Source organism: Zosterops lateralis (genome assembly GCF_965231275.1).
Source record: "Zosterops lateralis genome assembly, chromosome: 20".
NCBI lineage: Eukaryota > Metazoa > Chordata > Aves > Passeriformes > Zosteropidae > Zosterops > Zosterops lateralis.
This window is the reverse complement of record NC_139780.1, coordinates 1,198,766-1,218,176: the sequence shown is the minus strand read 5'-3', so window position 1 is coordinate 1,218,176 and position 19,411 is coordinate 1,198,766. Positions and strand designations below refer to the sequence as shown.

The following is a 19,411-nucleotide window of genomic DNA, read 5'->3' as shown; positions in this document are numbered from 1 at the left end:
CTCAGGAAATACAAGATTCCAGGAGCAGGTCTGCAGCCATTCCCTGCTCAGGGCACAAATCCCAGCTGTGAGATGCTCTGGGATGTTTTTGGCACTGGGATATGTTTTAACAGACAGGGGATTCTTTCCTGGTTGCCTCAGGAAAGTACAGAGCAATTCCTGGCACCCACAACACTCCTCACACACTTCCAGGACCTTCTCCTGGAAGTTCCCACTGTCTGATCACCAAATCCCTTTTCCCAAAAGATCCTCCTTTAGTGTTTTATCCTCCTGCTGGCAGGATCAAGTGCTCCAGCCGTTCCCATCCCCGCCCGCTCACTGCACCTCCTGGGATTATTATTATTTCCTTTTTTTTTTTTTTTTTTTTTTTTTTTTTTTTTAAGGTGTTTATTTAAAACAAAACACTCGGCCAAGGGGCGTTCACGGGCATGTTAACCAAACTTAAAAAACAAAAATGTAACATCTCAGAGGGGGCGCGGCCCGGGGGCTGCCGGCTCAGAACTCGAAGGTTCCGAAGTGCGCGGTCCGTCCGCCGGCCTTGGGCTGCGCCTTGTAGCCGATGCGGTCATTGATGAGCTGCTCGCGGCTCTTGTGCTCCGTGCCCAGCGCTCCGATCGCCGCCGCCGCCTCCTCGCCGCCCGCCGCCGCCTCCGCCTCGTCCCGCTGCTTCCTGCGGCTCTGCGGGCGAACGGGCCGGTCAGCGGCGCCGGGGGCGGGCCGAGCCCCCCGCGCCCGGCCCCGCGCGCACCTCCAGCTCCTTGCGGACGCTCTCGAACTCCTCGATGTCGTCCAGTTTCAGCTCCAGCCGCGTCGGCTTCCGACGGAGCATCGCGACCGGGGACACCGCGACGGCCCCGAGCGCTCCCGCCCTCAGCGGGCCCCGCCACACCTCCCGGCGTGCCCCGCGCGTACCGCCTCTTAAGGAGCACTACATCTCCCAGCGTGCCCCGCGCGTACCGCCTCTTAAGGAACACTGCATTTCCCGGCGTGCCCCGCCCCTTAAGGAACACTGCATCTCCCGGCGTGCCTCGCGCGCGCCGCTTGCCCCGCCACACCTCCCGGCGTGCTCTGCGCGTTGCTCCCTTAAAAGGCGATGCAATTCCCGGCCTGCCTTGCGCGACCCGCCTTTAGTGAGGCCGCCACACCTCCCGGCATGCCGTGCGCGACCCGGAAGTGGCCGTGAAGTGCCGGAGCAGGAGCGCGGCTGTTCACGTTCCCCGGTTCCCGTTCCCGCTCCTTTTCCTGGCTTGTTCCCGGTTCCTGGTGTTGTTCCTACTCCCGCCATGGCCACAGCGCGGGCACCGCCGGCGCGCGGCGCGGCGCGGCCCCCCGAGGTGAGTCCCCGGGAGAGGGGGCGGCCCCGGGCCCGGTCCCCACACGGCAGCGGGAGAGATCGCGAGGGCCGCCACTGCTGTTGCTGTGTGGGGTTTATGATACACCGGAGCCGTTTAAAGGAGCCCACAGGAAGGCTCGCGTATTTTTCTGGGTTTTTCCACAATCCTGATGGGAGCTGCAGGATGTCATCGCTCCTGGCTCTGCTGGGCTCAGCAGGGGGAGGAAAAACTTTGAGTTCTAAAGCTTTTCTCAAAAAATACCTCTGCAGATAATAAATAACAGAGACACAACACTGCCTAATTTAATGTGGCATTTTACTTTTGCTCTTTGGCCTTTGGGCAAAACCCTCAATGCCCAGTGGCTGCTCCATCCCTGGCCAGGCTGGACGGGGCTTGCAGCGCCCTAGGAGAGTGGAAAGTCCTGGTGGAATTGGAGGATGGAATTCCAGAATTCCAGGGCGGGATTGGATGGGCTTTAACGCCCCTTTGAACCCGAACCAGTCTGGGGTTCTGAAAGCCTCTTTGCCCGGTGCTCAGGCGGGTTTTCCGGGCTCTGTGGCCGCTCTGTCCCCACACACGGCGCCCCCCGTGTCTCTCCACAGCCCCCCAAGGCCAAGGGCCCCGAGGAGGGCGAGCCCCCCCCGGCCAAGCGCGGGCCCATCTTCTACGGGAGCCTGGAGGAGAAGGAGAGGGAGCGCCTGGCCAAGGGCGAGGCGGGGCTGCTCGCCAAGGAGGGCATGAAGGCGGCCATGGAGGCTGGAAACATCAACATCAGCACTGGTGAGAACCTGCAAACAGCCCTTTGTTATCCCTCCTTGTAGATGTGACACTTCTAAATGTCTCTGCTTGTTCTCACCTCAAACTAGAAAGGGATGTGGGGCTCCTTGCTTGGATCTTCCCATTCCAAATGTCTGTCCTTGTTCTCAGCTCAAACCAGGCAGGGATGAGGGGCTCCTTGTTGGATTTTCCTGTTCCAAATGTCTCTGCTCTCAGCTCAAACCAGGCAGGGATGGGGGGCTCCTTGCTTGGATCTTCCCTTTTCAGGGGGGATCCAGGGGCAAAGATGCTCTGGGGCTGAGAGCACAGAGCTGCCCAGGGAGGGTGTGAGGTGTCCCCTCTGCCGACATCCCAAACCCACCTCGATGTGTCCCCATGTCCCCTGCTCTGGGTGTCCCTCCCTTGGCAGGGGGACCCACGGGGTGATCCAGGGGTCCCCCCCAGCCCTGGCTGTGGCTTGGCCCCCGTGCTGAGGCCGTGGCCGTGCCCAGGGGAGGTGTTTGACCTGGAGGACCACATGAGCGAGCGGCAGGCCGAGGTGCTGGCGGAGTTCGAGCGGCGCAAACGCGCGCGGCAGATCAACGTCTCCACCGACGACTCGGAGGTCAAGGCCTGCCTCAGGGCCCTGGGGGAGCCCATCACGCTCTTCGGAGAGGGGCCTGCGGAGCGCAGGGAGAGGTGAACACGGGGAGGGGACACTCAGAAAATTCCTGGGGTTTTTCTGGGAGTTGGGGTGTGGTGGGTCCTGCCCAGGCGGCAGAGCGGTGTTACAGGGTGGATGGAAGAGCTGGGGGGTTCACCTGGGGGAAAAGAGGGTCCAGAGAGAGCTCAGAGCCCCTGTCAGGGTCTAAAGGAGCTCCAGGAGAGCTGAAGAGGGACAAGGGATGGAGAATGGCTTCAGGCAGGGATAAATTGGAGATTGGGCAGGAATTGTTCCCTGGGAGGGTGGGCAGGCCCTGGCACAGGGTGCCCAGAGCAGCTGTGGCTGCCCCTGGATCCCTGGCAGTGCCCCAGGCCAGGCTGGATGGGACTTGGAGCACCCTGGGATAATGGAAAGCATCCCTGCTCATGGTAGAGGGGTGGGACTGGATGGGTTTTAAGGTTCCTCCCCACTCAGCCCAATCTGGATTTCTGTTCTAAGAACCCCAGGGCAGAGGGAATGTCACACTGATATTTGTGAATTCACTGACTAAATCCAGCTTCATGGCTTCTTTTCCAGGTTAAGGAACATCCTCTCAGTGGTGGGCACAGATGCACTAAAGAAGACCAGGAAGGATGATGACAGGTCAAAAAAGTCCAAAGAAGAGGTAAAGGTGTCTCCTGTCCTCTCAGTGCTGAGGGAGGGATGGTACATCCAGCATTCCTGGCTTTGGGCAGCCTCTGGATTTTCATGTCACTCCTCCTGGCTTTTTCTGTGTTGCCCATTTCAGCAAACCTGTGGCAATGTTTGGTCTCAGTGAGGAGCACCAAGTGTGGTTTTTACTCACAGACTGAGCCCTGTGCTGCACTCAGTGTGCAAACCAGGAGAGCAGGTGTGTGTGGGCTCTTACTGACTGCAGCAAGTCCCAAACTTTCATTCACACTTAGGAAGAAAAGAACATGTTCCTGCTGCTGCATCTGTTTCTGCCTTTGATTACTCTTTCTGTTTATGTCTCTCTTCTGAGTCTATTTTACCTTATTATTTTTGAGCTGTACTGTAAAAAAATTCTGCAGCTCTGGGCTTTCTCTTTACTGGGTGATGTGCAAACAAGGAGGGAGTTACATGTCAGTAAATGCAGATGAGTCAGGTTCAACTGGAACGCTGAGTGAAGTGGCAGCATGTCAGGATTGGATCTGCAGGGCAGAGAGTTTGATTTATCTTTCTAAATCTCTTTTCTTGGGGCTTACAGTTGTGCAGAAGACCCTTAAAAAGAGAGTTTGGGGGCAGGAGCTGAGGGGAATGAACACAGGGGCAGCAGCACCAGAGATCTGCCATCAGTTCTGTTCCTGTCTTTACAGTATCAGCAAACCTGGTACCACGAGGGCCCACGGAGCCTGAAGACAGCCAGGCTGTGGCTGGCCAACTACTCCCTGCCCAGGTGAGAGAAAACAGCACAGAGGAGGAGGGAGGTGCAGCCATTTGTCAAATCCAAGTGCAGATCCCACTGTGGGTGAAATCCAGGGAGTGGGGAGGCAAGTCCAGGGAGCCCAGAGCTCTCAGGGACTGATCCAGCACTAGCCCAGTTTGGGGGAAGAGCAGGAAAAGGCTTTTCCAGCAGCAGGGAAGGGGCAGTGCTGGGGTGGTCACTCCACCTTTGCTCCCCCCAGGGCGGCAAAGCGGCTGGAGGAGGCCCGGCTGCTCAAGGAGATCCCCGAGGCCACCAGGACATCCCAGAGGCAGGAGCTGCACAAATCCCTCAGGGTAGGTCTGGCAGCTGCTCTGCTGTTCTGTTCACAAGGTTTGGCTGATCCTCCAGAGAGCCCAGCAGGAATTCAGCTGCCTGAGGAGCTGCCCAGGTGCACATCAGTCTCTGCAGGCTTGGGATGTTCTGCTTTTCCTGTGTCTCTAAAGCATGTTCTGACTCCTTCAGAGTGCTCCAGGGAGTTGTATTTTATCCCTGTGCGTGGCAGAGGGTCCAGAGACATCCCTGCCTTGCCTTGCCACTCATCTGTGATGCTAAAGGAATGTATTCCTGGCTTTGGCACAGGTTTGGGGAGCCAGGGAATCCAAGGGAAACCCTCAACCCTGGGTGGTGAACGTGGTTGGGATGACTCTGAGATGCCCTTTCCAAGCGTGCTAAGCCAGATCCTCAGCTTAACCAAACAGAGAGGCTCAGGCACAGCGTGTGCTGCCCCCCTAATCCTGTTTACTCCAGAGGATTTGCTTCTCCCCTCTGCCCCATCTGTCTGCTTGGATTCTTTGGATGAGTTGTGGAAAGATGCCAAACTCCAGGCAGTTCTGTGTCAGAGCTGCAGCTGCAGAGCTCTGGGGCTGAGGGGACACACATGGGTGGCTCTGGGGGGCTGAGCTGTGCTGGGCCACCTGGGCAGCTCCTCCCTTTCAAAGTGACTTCCCAAGGGCCTCTGCCTCCTCCTGTGCACATTTGCCTCCCTCACCTCAAGCTTTGGCTGGGGATAGCTCTGGACTGACTTTAGTCATTTATTGATGGTTTTCTTTGTATTTTTTACAGTCCTTGAATAACTTCTGCAGTCAGATCGGGGACGATCGCCCGCTGTCCTACTGCCACTTCAGCCCCAACTCCAAACTCCTGGCCACAGCCTGCTGGTGAGACTGCCCTGGCAGCACCTCCTTTGGGGGCTGGGACAGCACAGGAATGTTTTTGGAGATTTGGGAATTGTGAGAGGCTCCCTCTTCCTGCTCTGAGCTCTTATCGCTTCATTTTAGAGCTGAGATTTATTGATCTGAGCTGGTTGCCCCAAATGTGTTGGTGTTTTAGCCACTGCAGAACCTCAGGGTGGCTTTGCAGCTCTCTTTGACCTGTTCCTTGATGTTCTTTCTCCACTGACACCCATTCCTTGCCTTCCACAGGAGTGGGCTGTGCAAGCTCTGGTCTGTGCCCGACTGCAACCTGGTTCACACCCTGCGAGGTACGAGGGGCTCTCACTGGGCCTTTTGCTTCTTTTGTTCCTCTCAGTGCTGAGCTCCCACATCTGACTTACCTTGTGATGTAAAATATTGTGTTTGGGCAGATTTCTGTCTTACTGAGAGCATCCCTTGGATTGGGAGCTTGGGAATATCTCATATAATGAGAAGGAAGACCTGGCTTTAAACCTGAGCTCCAAGTTTGCTGTTTCTATTTCTGAACAGTTTTGTTTGGTGTCCAAACCTGGTTTGAGTTGAGTTACAAACAGCAGCAGTTTTGGGCAGGTCACTTGACAACAGTGAGGTTCTTTGAGCAGTGGTCACAGCTGGGACTAAATTCAGATGTGAGGACAAATCCTTTGATTCCTGTGTTGAATTTTGTCTGCACTTTGAGGGTTCCAAACCTCGATGTTGGATGCTGTGCCTTGGGTGCTCCTGGAGGTGCAGTTTAGCTGGGGGTGACAGGGCAAAGTCACCCAGCACTGAGGACACAGTGAAAGTGTTCACTGGCTCCTCCCTCACCAGTACCAAGGAAATTCTGCTTTTCTGAAGAGCTGAGAGATTGTGAATTTTGGTTTTCCTTTCCCCTCAGGACACAACACCAACGTGGGGGCAATCGTGTTCCACCCCAAGGCCACGGTGTCCCTGGACAAGAAGGACATCAGCCTGGCCTCCTGTGCAGCCGATGGCTCCGTCAAACTCTGGAACCTGGAGAGGTCAGAACCATTCCAGACGTGCAGCATTGCTGTGCTGGGGTTTATTCCATGTTTCCTGCAGATATTTACCATCCTCCTGCCAATATGACCTTTTCTTGTAGTTACCCCTGTGCACTCCCTGGCCTCAGTGTGTGCCAGCCTCTTCAGCAGGAAGAGAAATCACCCTGATTAGGGAGTTGAGGTGAGGGAGAGGGTCTGAAAGGGATTGAGGCAGAATTGGAGTGATGGATGGAAGGTTTGGGAACTGTTTCATTCTCACATCTCACTTAGGAGAAAATTGCCCCTCTTGGATGTTAAGAAATGAATTCTTGAGTGGTTGGAAAGCACCAGGATTTGGAGAGGAATTTACCAAATACACAACCAGGCACAAAACCTTCTGCCTGTGCTGCAGACAAATGTCTGTCACTGCACAGAGTAGCTCTGGCAGGTGGGCAGCACCTCTCCCAGGCCTGGGAAGAGGAGACAGATTCAGGTACTGAGCTCAGCACCACCTGATTGAGAAGTGGAGCCTGCAGTTCTCCAGGGAAGGGCAGGCAGCTCCCAGAGCCCCAGCTGTTTATCCTTAGCTGAAAATTACAGTTTCTAACAGCAAAAGTGCCCCTGTGCAAAGGACAGGGGGTTGTTAGGCTGGTGTGACCACATTTCTTAATTAACCTGTTGGAAAGAAACTTCACTGACCTTCTTGGGCACTGCCAGGGATCCAGGGCCTGCCCACCCTGCCAGGGAACAATTCCTGCCCAGTATCCCATCCATCCCTGTCTTCTGTCAGTGGGAATCCAATCCCCCAGCAGAAATCTCTGGTCACAGCAAGCCCTTGGTGACCAAAATGACCACGTGTCATTCTGGGAGAATAAATATTCCCTCCATCTTCTCTCCCTGCATCATTCAGAACAGCAGGAGTTGCTGAAGTTGAGGCTGTCATGTTCTCAGAAATCCCTGAAATTCAGGTAGTCTGTGGTTTGCTAATGACAGGGGCCTTGTTAATTTTCATTAATCATCATCATCATCCCAGGAAGAGCTTTACAACCAACAGGAGGTGTGGTTTCACTCAGAGCTCTGTGAGTGTGGCCCAAAGGCAGAATTCAGTCCTTGGCTGCAGCTCTGATGTTCCTGCCTGGTTTGATTTCATCAGCAGAGCTTTTCTGCCATCACAATGTGTGGGCAAAGGCCTGGCTTGAGCCAGACCCCAGTGACCAATGGTTTGTTCTGTGTTTCAGTGATGAGCCAGTGGCAGACATCGAGGGACACAGCATGAGAGTGGCCAGAGTGATGTGGCACCCCTCTGGGAGGTTCCTGGGCACCACCTGGTATGGACACCTGGACATTGGCTCTCAGAAGTGACCCTGTGCTGCCAGGGCTTGGCCATTGGTGACCACACTGGGCTCCTGCAGTGTCAGTGACAGCAGGTCATTGGGACTCCCTGTGGGAGACACTGTTGGTCCCAGGTGGGAATAAAATGCTCCCAGAGTTGGTGAAATATCCTGTTATTCTCCCTGGAGTTACATGGAGTCCAGGGGAAATGGAATCGAGTGATACCAGGGAAGGTTTAGGTTGGATGTTTTGGAAAAAATGTCTTTACAGAAAGATGGTCAGGCACTGGCAGAGGCTGCCCAGTGTGGAGTCACCATCCTGGAAATGTTCAAAAAGCATCTGTTTGTGGGACCTGGGGCCATGGGTTAGTGATGAATGTGGTGGTGCTGGGTTAGTGCTGGTCCTGAAGGGCTTTTCCATCCTGACTGACTCTGGTTTAACAAGTGCTTTGTTCTTGCAGCTACGATCACTCGTGGCGCCTGTGGGACCTGGAGGCCCAGGAGGAGATCCTGCACCAGGAGGGGCACAGCAAGGGCGTCTATGACATTGCCTTCCACACTGATGGCTCCCTGGCTGGCACAGGGTGAGCTGCCCTGGGCTCTGCATGGCTGGGAATTCTTACCAAGGGCTTGCTGTGACCAGAGATTTCTGCTGGGGGGTTGGCTTCCCACTGCCAGAGGGCAGGGCTGGGTGGGAAATTGGGCAGGAATTGTTCCCTGGGAGGGTGGGCAGGCCCTGGATCCCTGGGAATGCCCGAGGCCAGGCTGGACACTGGGGCTTGGAGCAGCCTGGGGCAGTGGGAGGTGCCCCTGGGGCAGTGGGAGGTGTCCCTGGGACAGTGGGAGGTGTCCCTGCCCAGGGCAGGATGCTCTGTAAGGTCCCAGTTGTGGTTGCAGAGGGCTGGACGCCTTTGGCCGGGTGTGGGACCTGCGCACAGGCCGCTGCATCATGTTCCTGGAGGGGCACCTGAAGGAGATCTACGGGATCAACTTCTCCCCAAACGGGTAAGGAGGGGGCTGGGAGTGATGTGGGGGCTGTGAGTGTAAACCCCACTCCCCAAACCCTGCTCTCCCTCCCCTCCTTGGCAGATACCACGTGGCCACGGGCAGCGGGGACAACACCTGCAAGGTGTGGGACCTGCGGCAGAGGAAATGCATCTACACCATCCCTGCCCACCAGAACCTGGTCACCGGCGTCAGGTTCGAACGTGAGTCTTCCCTGCTGCTCCCTCCAGCAGCTCAAATCCACACCTGCAGCTCAGCAAAGCCTCTGTTAGTGAGCAGAGATGTCACATTTTCATTTCCAAGTCTCACTTCTCCCCTTTTCCTCCTCTTCCCATGCAGCCAACCACGGGAATTTCCTGCTCACAGGCGCCTACGACAACACGGCCAAGATCTGGACCCACCCAGGCTGGTCTCCACTGAAAACACTGGCGGGGCACGAGGGGAAGGTGATGGGGCTGGACATCTCCCTGGATGGGCAGCTCATTGCCACCTGCTCCTACGACAGAACCTTCAAGCTCTGGACGGCCGAGTAGCTCAGAGCGGCCGGTTACGGACTGAGATGGGCACGTTAATGACTTTTGGTTGCTTTTTTTATATTAAAGGAAAAAATAGGAATTCAACGTGTTACAGCAGCTGCAGTCATAGCTGCTCTGGAGTTTGGGTGTGTTTGAAGCACCAGTGTTGGCCCAGGCTTGGTTGGCTTCAAGTTTTTTGGCGTTTTCCCACCTTTTGGATTGTTTTTACACTGCAGGTACCACTTTCTGATAGAATTTTGATCCACGTACTTCTACCCTCCCTACCAAATTCAGCTCCCAGGTGTCCTCCAAACATTTGCAGTAACCACAGAGCACCTCAGGTTTGGTGTGTGGTTCAGTTTCTGTTACTGCCCTTCTCTCACGTTCCTTTTTGGTAGGAGTGTGACTTCAAACTTGATTTGCATTTAGAGAGCTCAGAGGGAGAGGCACATGGTGCTCTCCTTCTCCTGCCTCCACACAGGAGTCTCTGGCTGGAGATTTGCATCCCCCTGGATTCACTTACAGTAGATGTCCAAGGCCAGGGAATCTTTTCTTTCCCAGGTACTACCTTGTGTCTTACTCCTCGAGTTGTCCCATGGACTGGCTGTTGCAAATCCATGTCAACATCTCCTGTTTAGGGTTTGCTGTCTGAGGTCACTCAGTGTAGGATTGTCTTGTTTCACCCTGCCCTGGGGAGAGCTTTTGTAACTTGTTTGTTGTTTAAATTGAGGTTTTGCAAGTGTTTTGCTCTGGAAATGAAACAGGTCTTGAGTGTTTGAGAGCCTTGGGCTCTCGGTCTCATAAGGAATGGAGAAATTACAGGAATTTCACAATGCAGAGTTTGATTTCTACTGGTGTAAAAAAACAGCTGAGGAGGAGGTCATTGGGTTTGTTCAGCTTGGAGAAGGGGAGGCTGAGGGGAGATTTATCAGGGTCTGCAGCTTCGTCCTGAGGGGCAGCTCCAGGCTCTGCTCCCTGGGACAGGGCAGGGTGAGAATGGAGATGAGGGAAAGGCTCTTCCCCCAGAGGTGCTGGCACTGCCCAGGCTCCCCAGGGAATGGGCACAGAGCTCCAGGAGCCTTTGGACAGCACTGCCAGGGGTGCCCAGGGGGGGATTGTTGGGGGGTCTGGGCAGGGACAGGGGCTGGGCTGGGTGATCCTGGTGGGGCCTGTCCAGCTCAGGATACTCTGGATGAAAACCTCCCTGCTGTCAGCTGGATGCAGCTTCTGTTCCTTGGGAACGTGAACACAGTTCCTTCCAGGGAAAATACGATGGAATGAGAGGCCAGCAACTAACACAGAAGAATTATTTAATTGCAGTCTCCTCTGGTCTGTGCTCAGCCTGGTGCTCAAGTATCTGTTCCTTGGACCTGGCATCTCATCTCATGCCTCTGGTGGCAGGGAGGCTTTTAAGGAGAATGCAGGAGACTCAGTCGGGAGCAAGAGCTTGGCCTGAAGGCTCCCAGGGTTTGGCTTTTCTCCTGGACAGCTTTGATCCCTCCCTGCCACCTACAAACCCAGCAACTCCCCCAGCCTGCTGCCTGTCCCACAGGCACGGAGTCCCTGCTGCCCACTGTCAGGGGAGCTCTGGGGGTCACATCCCCTTCTGGGACAGTGACAGGGGGTTCCAGTGCTCAGAATGCTGCCACCTCCTCCTGGGACAGTGACAGTGCTCAGAACGCTGCCACCTCCTCCCGGGACAGTGACAGTGCTCAGAACGCTGCCACCTCCCGCAGGGCGGGCTCGGGGCCGCCGCCCAGCCGCAGGACGTGGATGCCGGAGTTGGCGCTGGCGCAGAGCAGCGTGGAGCTGTCGCAGGCGGCCAGCGAGGCCAGCGGGCCCGAGCCCTCCAGGCACAGCGTGGCCAGGCAGGCTGCAGGGGAAGGGAAGGGACAAGGGAGGGGTGTTGGGTTGATGAGATGAGGCAAAGCCACACCGATCTCCCACCCCCGGGCTCTGAGGTGGGTGAGGTGCTGCCCTCGCTGTGCTGGATCCACACATCCAACACATTGGGATGTGCCCTGGAAGAGCCTCTCACCCCTGTGCAGTGCCCGGTCAGGCAGGGGCTGACAGGGATCCAGACTGGGGTCAGGGACAGGAACCAGGGCTGGATGGACCTACAGCCCCCACTGGGCAGAGCTGCAGGCTGTGCCTGGAGCCATTTCCAACACCCCCTTTTCTCCCAAATTTCTTAGCTTTCCTAAGTGCTGTGCTACACTCACCACACGGTTCTGATCAATCTCCAAAAAGGAAAGAGAAATAAGATTTAGAGTATCCAGTGCCACCTTAGCCTTTTGCTTTGTGTGTGTTATTAAACCCCCTGAGACAGTTTGTGCAGAGCCCCCAGGCTGAGCTGCTCTTGGCCTGGGCCCACAGGCAGCTGCCTCTCCTGGTGACCTGCACCCTTCCCAGAGCAGCTGGATTATGGCTCACCCAGCTGGGAAGGCAAGAGGATCAAGGCTGCTGCCAGCCCCACAGGCACCTTGGATGCACAGGCAGCAGGCAAAGGAACAGGTAAGAGAACAGAAGGTCTTTCTCTGCAGGAGAGCCTCACCTTTCTATTTTCATCCCATCTTAACTGAGTTCCCTTGGAGAGGGGCTTAGCCCCGGGGAGTGTCTCATGCTGTGAACCTGAACAGCTCCCAGGAGGTCTCTGCCTGCAGCTCAAGGGTTACCAAGAACCTGCTGCCAGGGCAGGGCTTGGCAGGCAAACAAACCCCTTTGTGTCCAGCTCAGGGAGGGACTCACCCTCACCTCCAGGTTTAACCCCAAAACACCCACGATTCTCCTCCAAGAGGACACCAAAATGAGGGTGTTGGCTGACCAGCCCTCTGTGCTCCAGCACAAATTTATATATATATTTACATATATATTCCTTACAACCTTCTATTTGTACCTGCAGCAATCTCTGGACTTCTCCTGTTTTTTTCTTTTTTTTTTTTTCTTTTTATCCTTTGTCCTTTCATGGCTTAACTCAGATATATCTTTAAAAGCTGCCTGGTAATTTTACCTCTTAGCTGAGGGAAGATCCCTGTCATTTCTGACATGCAGCTCTTTCATGTTTGCTGAGCCCTGAATTTGCCCTGGGGCATTTCTCCACCCTGCCCTGCAGCTGGCTCAGAGTAAACCCCAGAGATTGCAGCACTCACTCTGCCCATCACCACCAGGAGACAGAACTGAGGGAAGTGGGTTTGTTATCTAGGAGAAAGGAGCTCAGAGTGGGCAGGAGCCTCCCCTACCTGCAGTGTTTTGGTCCCAAACCTTGACGGTGCTGTCGCTGGAGGATGTGGCAATGCTGGGGGCGAGGGCAGGGCCCCGGGGCAGGAACACACACGAGGTGGTGGTCTGGAAATGCCCTTTGTACTCACACACTCGGCCCCTGGTCTGCCTCAGGTCCCAGAGCTGCAGGAAACAGGCAGTCGTAGAGCCCCAGCTCTGCCAGCACGGAGTTGTTTTACCAGGACAGGAAGGTGGGTTGGGATAAAGAGCTCCTCAACAATGCTCAGAGTACCATGGCTACTGCCCTGGTCCTTGCTCAGGCTCACAGTCCTGGAGAACATCAAAGGCCAAAGGATTTTCACCACTGGTGACTGAGCACATGGGCACAGCCATTAGAGCCAGCAAGCCAAGACTGTGCAGGCAGGTAAGAAGTGTCCAGCCTGCTCCCATCCTCAGCCCTGCCCCTCCTGGGATGGGAGAGTTTAATCCTCTTGATCCTCACACACAGAGCTGAAACTCTGCAGGATTGAATCCCTGGTTTGGAAACACCTGAAGCAAGGGATCTCTTACAGGCTTTCTGCAAGAACCTTGTGTTTCTCAATGCCATCCATTGCTTTTTCCCTGTGTGTTTTACTGAAATGTAATTCCAGACTGGTTTGGGGTGGAAGGAACCTTAAAGAGTTTCAACACCCTGCCATGGGCACAGATGCCACTCACTAGATCAGGCTGCTCCAAGCCCCATCCAGCCTGGCCTTGGACACTTCCAGGGACGGGGCAAATCCCAGTGGTTTAATCAGGAAGAATGACTGCTGATATTCCCTGAGCAGAAACTCCCCAAAGGGACAGGCAGCGAGACAGCAGTGGGAGCACTCAGAGCCTTGAGCAGGGCTGTGTGCAGGGAGCAGGGAGGGAGCACTCAGAGCCTTGAGCAGGGCTGTGTGCAGGGAGCAGGGAGGGAGCACTCAGAGCCTTGAGCAGGGCTGTGTGCAGGGAGCAGGGAGGGAGCACTCAGAGCCTTGAGCAGGGCTGTGTGCAGGGAGCAGGGAGGGAAGGGAAGAGGAGCCCGGGACTCACGGTGGCCTCGGCGCCGTGGCCGGCAGAGCCGCTGCTGCAGCTCAGGCAGTACCGGCCGTCCTGGCTCACGTCACAGCACGTCTGGATGTGCTGCTTGGCTGGGAACGTGTGTGCCACCTGCAGCTCCCGGCTGTCCCACACCCTGCAGGGAACAGCAGAGGGTGAGGACACCCTCAGACACCCTGAGACACCCTGAGACATCCATCGCCACGATGGATTCCCTCTGTGCCCTCCCGCACACCCCGGCTCTGCCCTGGCTGCTCCCCAGCTCTCCCTGCATCTCCACATTTATCCCTGCTGGATCATTCTCCATCATTCTTTCTCACAGATTCTCCTTCTCACCCACAGTCACCACCCCAGTGCTGCTCCCAGCCCCTGTCCCTGGCTGGACATTGCACTCCCAGGTGAGCTGGCAGGTGGCTTTTAGTGGTCATGTCAACCAACCACACAACAGCCACAGTGCCTTGGGCTGTACCTCCCTTCCCTGAGGCCACAGGGAGAATTTACCTGGTGGTTTTATCCTCTGAGGTCTGGATGACATAAGGCTCCCCAGGAACCCAGCAGAGGTGTGTGACCTGTGGAAAGGGAATGGTGAGCAGGAGCCACCTCTGAGTGCAGCCCAGGCTGTGTCTGCCTGAGGATGGAACCACTGAGCTCCCATCCTCTCCCTCCTCCTGCAGGGTTGGGAGCTGGAAATGTTGGATGAGGACATTTTCTGCTCCCCTACAGAAACCCCAGTCCCACTGCACAGGGCTCATCCAGCCTGGAGAAAAGGAAACTCAGGAGGATCTTCTGCCTCTCCACAGCTCCCTGACAGGAGGGTGCAGCCAGGTCAGGGTCAGGCTCTGCTCCCAGGGAACAACCAATGAGAAGAAATGGCCTCAAGTTGTGCCAGGGGAGGTTTAGGTTGGATATTGGGGAAAATTTCTTTGCTGAAAGGGTGGTCAGGCTTTGGCACAGGTGGAGTGTCACCATCCCTGGAGGGATTTAGAAGACAGGTAGATGTGACACTTGGGGACATGAGTTAGTGGTGGCTGTGGCAGTGTTGGGGAATGGCTGGACTCTGTCTTACAGGTCTTTTCCAACCTCAGTGATTCCGTGACTCTGTGTGCTTCCAAACAGCTCTAAGAGCATTGATAAATTGCCATGAATCCCCTGGTACCTTTGTACTCCTTGGTTTGTTACCTGGAGAAGAGGAACCAGCCTCGAGCTGAGCCTGCCCAGGTGCACAGTGTCCCCAGGGCTCCCTTCAGCACCAAGCTCCCAGCAAATTCTCTCTGCACAGCCCCATGTGTGAAATAACCATGTAGGCAGGGAGACAGAGGATGGAACAGCAGATCCTACCAGATTCCTGGAGATTGCAGCTCTGCCCAGACACTCCCCAGTCTCAGTGTCCCACTTGCACACGGTGTTGTCCCGGGAGCCCGTGCACAGCTTTGAGGCATCTGCAAACACAAGTTAACATCAGAAACAAGGCAGGAAACGTTGTCAGTCAGTCCCTGGGGACTGGGAGAGTGCTGTCCCTCACCTGGGCTCACAGCCAGCCCAGTAACAACCAGGTCATGGCCTGGGAAGTGCTGGCTTGGCCCTGAAGTCCTGTGAAGCTCCCACATCATCACTGTCTTGTCCCGGGATGCGCTGAAAACTCTGCTGGAGTCAAGGGCTGAGGTGACCTGCAGGGACCAGAAGGAGAAGCTGCTCATCTTCCCACCCAGGGAAAGCACAACTCTGCTGCTGTCCTGTCACAGCCCAACATGAACAGGAACATGATTAGGGAGAACCTAACCTCCCAACTCTGTCCTCATCCCTCCAGAGCCTGGGATGGTGGATGGGTGCTCTCTTGTTCTTAGAAACCATTCATTTTACAGGAAGACTTCCTTACAATCCTGAATTAGGCCAGTGCACAGTTCATCCTGAGCTTTTGCTACAGTCTCTTGGAGGGGAAGACAAGCTCACATGCAGACCTCCTGCAGCCCTGTTTAGTCTGGATGCAACACTCCATGCTGCTTCCAAAAGTATCTGTTGGGACCTTGGGAAAAACCTGCTGTGTTCCAATCCCAGAATCATGAATCGTTTAAGTTTGGAAAAGACCTTTGAGGTCATGAAGCCAAACCATCCCCAGCTGGATACCAGGAATACCCTGCTCCCACCTTTCTGTGGGGATGACAGAGCAGTGCTCCATCATTCCTGCCCCCCAGCTGCTGAGGGAGGGCCTGGAGCTCACCTTGGTGACCTCGCGCTGGTGGCCGGTGAAGCGGTGCAGGGCAGCCCCAGATCTCCAGCTGGACACGGCCACGCTCTGCAGGGACAGGGACAGGGACAGGGGTCAGCACCAGAGCAGGGCAGGGGGGGTTTTAACATCCCTGGTTATGTCATACCAAGATTTGTGCACAGTGCACAGGACAGGGAACAGGCTCCTCTGGTTTTCAGCTCCTAGAGTGTGTACAGCTGTCCTTACAGACAGGTGATGTAAGAGTCAGTCTGGTGATCCCAAGCCTGGGTGGGAGCATTTGCAGGTCACAAAATTTGATTCCATGTGCTTCAGTGTGTGCCCTCACTCTCAGCTCATTTCTCCTTTCTAAATCCAGGGACCAACCCAGCTACCATCCACGGAAATGTCCAAAGCTCACATTTCAACCTTATTTTTGAAGCTGTGGATATATTTTCCTGTCCCAGGGGTGGATACCTCACCTTATCCCTTCCTCCTGAGACACACAGGTCTGGTTTGAGAGCAGCCACCGAGGTGACAGAGCCGGTGTGAGCGGGGCTGTGCTGCTGGGAGGCGCCAGAGGGTCCTGCCTGTCCCACGGAGCCGTCGGCCCTGCAGGGGAACAGGGACAGCACTGGGACCTGCAGAGCCCAGGGTTCCATGTCCTGGCACCTCTGGCATCTTCTGACATGATATCTTGTCTTAAAAAGCCAGAGGGAGGCTGTGAGTGAGATGGAGCAGAGCTATCCCAGCTCTAGAACTGCTGAATATTTAATTGTTGCTCACTCTGTGCTGGTGCAAAGAATAAAAGAGATTTTGGCCTCAGCAGCCTCCACAGTCACTGACATGGATCAGGCTCTGCTGCTCTTTGCTGTGATACCTCCTTGCCCATGATTCCCCCCTGTTACCACCCTGTGCTGCTCTCCAGGCACAGATCCCTCTCCCTGCTGCCAGGGACTGAATTGTTTCATCTTGGCCATGAAAGCTGGTGACAGGCTCAGAACACACAACAAAGCAGTTTGGGTATTTGGGCCAAAGAGCCACTCCTGGAGCTGCTCCCCTTCAGAGCTCTGCCTCAGCCATCACAGAGCACAAACACTGGCCATGGTTATGTGCTTGGCCATTCCTGTGCCCAACATTTGGGATTTCAGTCCTCCAAAGAAGCTGAACAGACTTAAGAAATGAAAACCGGATTCAATATTGTCTGGTCATTAGTGCTCACTCTTCACTCTCTCACCTGGTTTATTAACAAGACCTGATCTCCCAGCATTACTTTACCTGTATTTGGCCGTGTGGAAGTTGATTTTACTCTGCAGTTTCCCCATAGCCCTGGCAAGGAGCAGGCAGTGGTGGGTGAGTGGTGTCACATCAGCACCTGTGGGTGAGGGGACACAGCATCACCAGGGGGTTTGTCACACACACAGGATTAGGGGCTGCTAATATGTTATCTACATCCTAACTCCATCCAGAGTAAGAAGAAAACCTCAGAGGAGGAGATATCTGGATGTCCTGAGTGGAACCTTTAGCTTAGAGCAGAGCCAGCAAAAGGGTGAGGTCACTGGGACACCAAACTGAGCTTAAAAATGCCCAACTTGGTGAGGCCACAGCAGAGATGGAGCTGCTGCCTGTCATTCTTTACACCTCCTCTTACTCCTGGATCTGCTCTGGACTTCCATAAACCCTGGAGAGCCCAGTTTTTGGATGGTGAAGGCTGTTTCCCTGTCCCTCCTGAGGGCTCAGCACAGCCAGATCCATCCAGGTGAGGGAGCAGCATCTCCCCCAGTGTCCTCACAGGTCACAGACTGAGCAGAAACCAGTGTCAGTGATAGTGAATTGTCACAGACAATAACTGGCAGCTGCTCAGCTCGAGGCACACTAATTGGATTTAGGCTGCTGGCATGCCCATCTTCTGTGGCTGTAGAATTTGCTAATCAAAATCAGGGAAAAAAAACCAAAAACAACCCAACCTGCTTTTTCCAGCAAAAAAAATGCTTGAAGGTTCTGCCCACAAAAAAAAAGTGAAAACCAAATCTTGGAAGCACTGAGCAAAAGAGGTTGGGGTTTCTACAAAATTCCCTTTCTAATTTTACCCTGACAGCCTTTGTGATTAGCAATTAGTAATACCCAGTTAATCTCCTGCTGTTCTATCCATGAGTTTGCATGTCCCAAAGATGTGAGGAATGATCAGTCTCACAGCTGAGGGGCTGTGATAATTTGGCAATTTATTCTTTCAGTCAGACTGAGTGCTCTGATCATTTCAGTCCATCAGGAAAGTGATTTTTCTCTGAGAATGGGAGAACCCTGGAAGTTGCAAAATGAGATTGGAGGGAAAACTAAGGCGGGAATTCTGAGTTTTTAATTCTGATGGTTACTGTTTCCAACCCACAGTTAGTTAATGTTCATCCCTACCTGCACATCAGTTCACAGGGAGCTGCCAGAGGCCAGGGGAGGCTGCAGGGAATGTTGGAGCTTCGTCCTGTGTGTCTCACTGTTCTCACTGCAAGAAAGAACAGATTTTTCTGCATCCTGGATGAGCACAGTGCTCAGGCAGGATGTTAATCCGAGGTTTTGTTGTCTTATCCCAACACACGTTTATCCATCAGCTGCTCCACCACAAAGCTCTAAAAACTCAGAGATCCCACAACAACTGATCCACACCAAGCTTCACCTCCACCTGAATTTCATGCTTATCCTCCTTTCCCCTCAAATTCATTGTTTGACAGAAATCAAACACTTTTTTTTAATGAATTGCTTTTGAAAAATAAGCCACGCTGCTGCCTCCAGCTGTCTGTGAAACCTGTACCGTGGGATAGGGAATGTCAACAACCACAGCAGGGGCACAGGGAGCCCAGCAGAGCTGCCCCATCCCCAGGGGGGAATAAGCATCCCTTCAGGGAGAGGGTTTGGCTTTGGGGAGAATGGGGGACAGCCTGGGTTCCTGGAGCTGGGGGTGACCCCACGGTGGTGCTGGCAGGGCCCTGTGGATGGGGGTGGCTCTGTGGGGTCAATGGGAACATCCTGTGTCCCTATGCTTGGGGGTGGCTCTGTGGGGTTTAATGGGAATGTCCCTGTGGATGGGGGTGTCCCTGTGGGGTCAATGGGAGCACCCCTGGTCCCTGTGGGGTCAATGGGAGCACCCCTGGTCCCTGTGGGGTCAATGTGATGGGGGTGACCCTCTGGGGTCAATGGGAGCATCCCTGGTCCCTATGGATGGGGGTGTCCCTGTGGGGTTAAATGGGAATATCCCAGGTCCCTCTGGGGTCAATGGGACCATCCCTGGTCCCTGTGGGGTCAATGTGATGGGGTTGACCCTGTGGGGGTCAATGGGACCATCCCATGTCCCTGTGGATGGGGGTGTCCCTGTGGGGTCAATGGCACCATCCCGTGCCCCCATGGATGGGGCTGTCCCTGTGAGGGACCGTCCCGAGGGAGCCCCTCAGGTGCCATGGCAGCACCGGCAGGGGCGAGGCTGGGCAGCCCTGGGGAAAGGTTTGTGAGGAGAGCTTTGTGCAGAACCGCGTCCCGCGCTGGGGCAGCCCCGTGCCCCGACCCGGCCCGGCCCGGCCCGGCCCGGCCCCGCCGCGCACTCACTCACCGGCCCCGGCCCCGGCCCCGGCGCCGTCCCGCCCGCACCGCCTGTCCCGCCCGTCCCGCCGCCCGCTGCCGGCT

General features: G+C 55.2%; 3 protein-coding genes across 6 annotated transcripts; 1 reads left to right on the top strand and 2 right to left on the bottom strand.

Moving 5' to 3' along the window:
- Positions 1-410: 410 nt before the first annotated feature.
- On the bottom strand, positions 411-891 carry CDC26 (cell division cycle 26). Its single transcript, XM_083875677.1, has 2 exons — positions 749-891; positions 411-678 (listed from the first exon to the last, which is right to left on the bottom strand). The coding sequence occupies exons 1-2, from the start codon at positions 827-829 to the stop codon at positions 496-498; spliced, it is 264 nt and encodes an 87-aa protein (XP_083731803.1). The 5' UTR covers positions 830-891; the 3' UTR covers positions 411-495.
- A 159-nt stretch (positions 892-1,050) lies between these two features.
- Positions 1,051-9,336, top strand: PRPF4 (pre-mRNA splicing tri-snRNP complex factor PRPF4). Its single transcript, XM_083875555.1, has 14 exons — positions 1,051-1,334; positions 1,937-2,114; positions 2,603-2,789; positions 3,331-3,418; positions 4,110-4,189; positions 4,419-4,512; positions 5,282-5,376; positions 5,641-5,699; positions 6,287-6,410; positions 7,628-7,717; positions 8,182-8,304; positions 8,618-8,725; positions 8,810-8,928; positions 9,065-9,336. The coding sequence occupies exons 1-14, from the start codon at positions 1,284-1,286 to the stop codon at positions 9,256-9,258; spliced, it is 1,590 nt and encodes a 529-aa protein (XP_083731681.1). The 5' UTR covers positions 1,051-1,283; the 3' UTR covers positions 9,259-9,336.
- A 1,206-nt stretch (positions 9,337-10,542) lies between these two features.
- WDR31 (WD repeat domain 31) lies at positions 10,543-19,388 on the bottom strand. Of its 4 annotated transcripts, none has more exons than XM_083875525.1 (12): positions 19,330-19,379; positions 18,152-18,239; positions 17,021-17,117; positions 16,225-16,354; positions 15,758-15,832; positions 15,062-15,206; positions 14,878-14,978; positions 14,041-14,108; positions 13,534-13,675; positions 12,480-12,642; positions 10,929-11,113; positions 10,543-10,889 (listed from the first exon to the last, which is right to left on the bottom strand). In XM_083875525.1, the coding sequence occupies exons 3-11, from the start codon at positions 17,065-17,067 to the stop codon at positions 10,953-10,955; spliced, it is 1,032 nt and encodes a 343-aa protein (XP_083731651.1). In that variant the 5' UTR covers positions 17,068-17,117; positions 18,152-18,239; positions 19,330-19,379; the 3' UTR covers positions 10,543-10,889; positions 10,929-10,952. The 4 variants fall into 4 exon arrangements, with proteins under 4 accessions (XP_083731651.1, XP_083731652.1, XP_083731650.1 ...); XM_083875526.1 differs by having other exon boundaries at positions 10,543-10,928; positions 10,968-11,113; XM_083875524.1 differs by having other exon boundaries at positions 10,543-11,113; positions 19,338-19,388.
- Between the last annotated feature and the right edge of the window lie 23 nt (positions 19,389-19,411).

Bases quoted from the DNA above. Each gene is read 5' to 3' on its own strand.
- WDR31 (XM_083875524.1), bottom strand. From the start codon at position 17,067: ATGGGGAAACTGCAGAGTAAAATCAACTTCCACACGGCCAAATACAG. The intron at 15,207-15,757 runs GTGAGCTCCAGG...TGGTCCCTGCAG, and splicing joins ACCAGCGCGAGGTCACCAAG to GTCACCTCAGCCCTTGACTC. The intron at 12,643-13,533 runs GTGAGTCCCGGG...TGTTTCCTGCAG, and splicing joins GCCACGGCGCCGAGGCCACC to CTCTGGGACCTGAGGCAGAC.
- CDC26 (XM_083875677.1), bottom strand. From the start codon at position 829: ATGCTCCGTCGGAAGCCGACGCGGCTGGAGCTGAAACTGGACGACATC. The intron at 679-748 runs GTGCGCGCGGGG...GTTCGCCCGCAG, and splicing joins GCGTCCGCAAGGAGCTGGAG to AGCCGCAGGAAGCAGCGGGA.
- PRPF4 (XM_083875555.1), top strand. From the start codon at position 1,284: ATGGCCACAGCGCGGGCACCGCCGGCGCGCGGCGCGGCGCGGCCCCCC. The intron at 5,700-6,286 runs GTACGAGGGGCT...CTTTCCCCTCAG, and splicing joins CCTGGTTCACACCCTGCGAG to GACACAACACCAACGTGGGG. The intron at 6,411-7,627 runs GTCAGAACCATT...TCTGTGTTTCAG, and splicing joins AAACTCTGGAACCTGGAGAG to TGATGAGCCAGTGGCAGACA.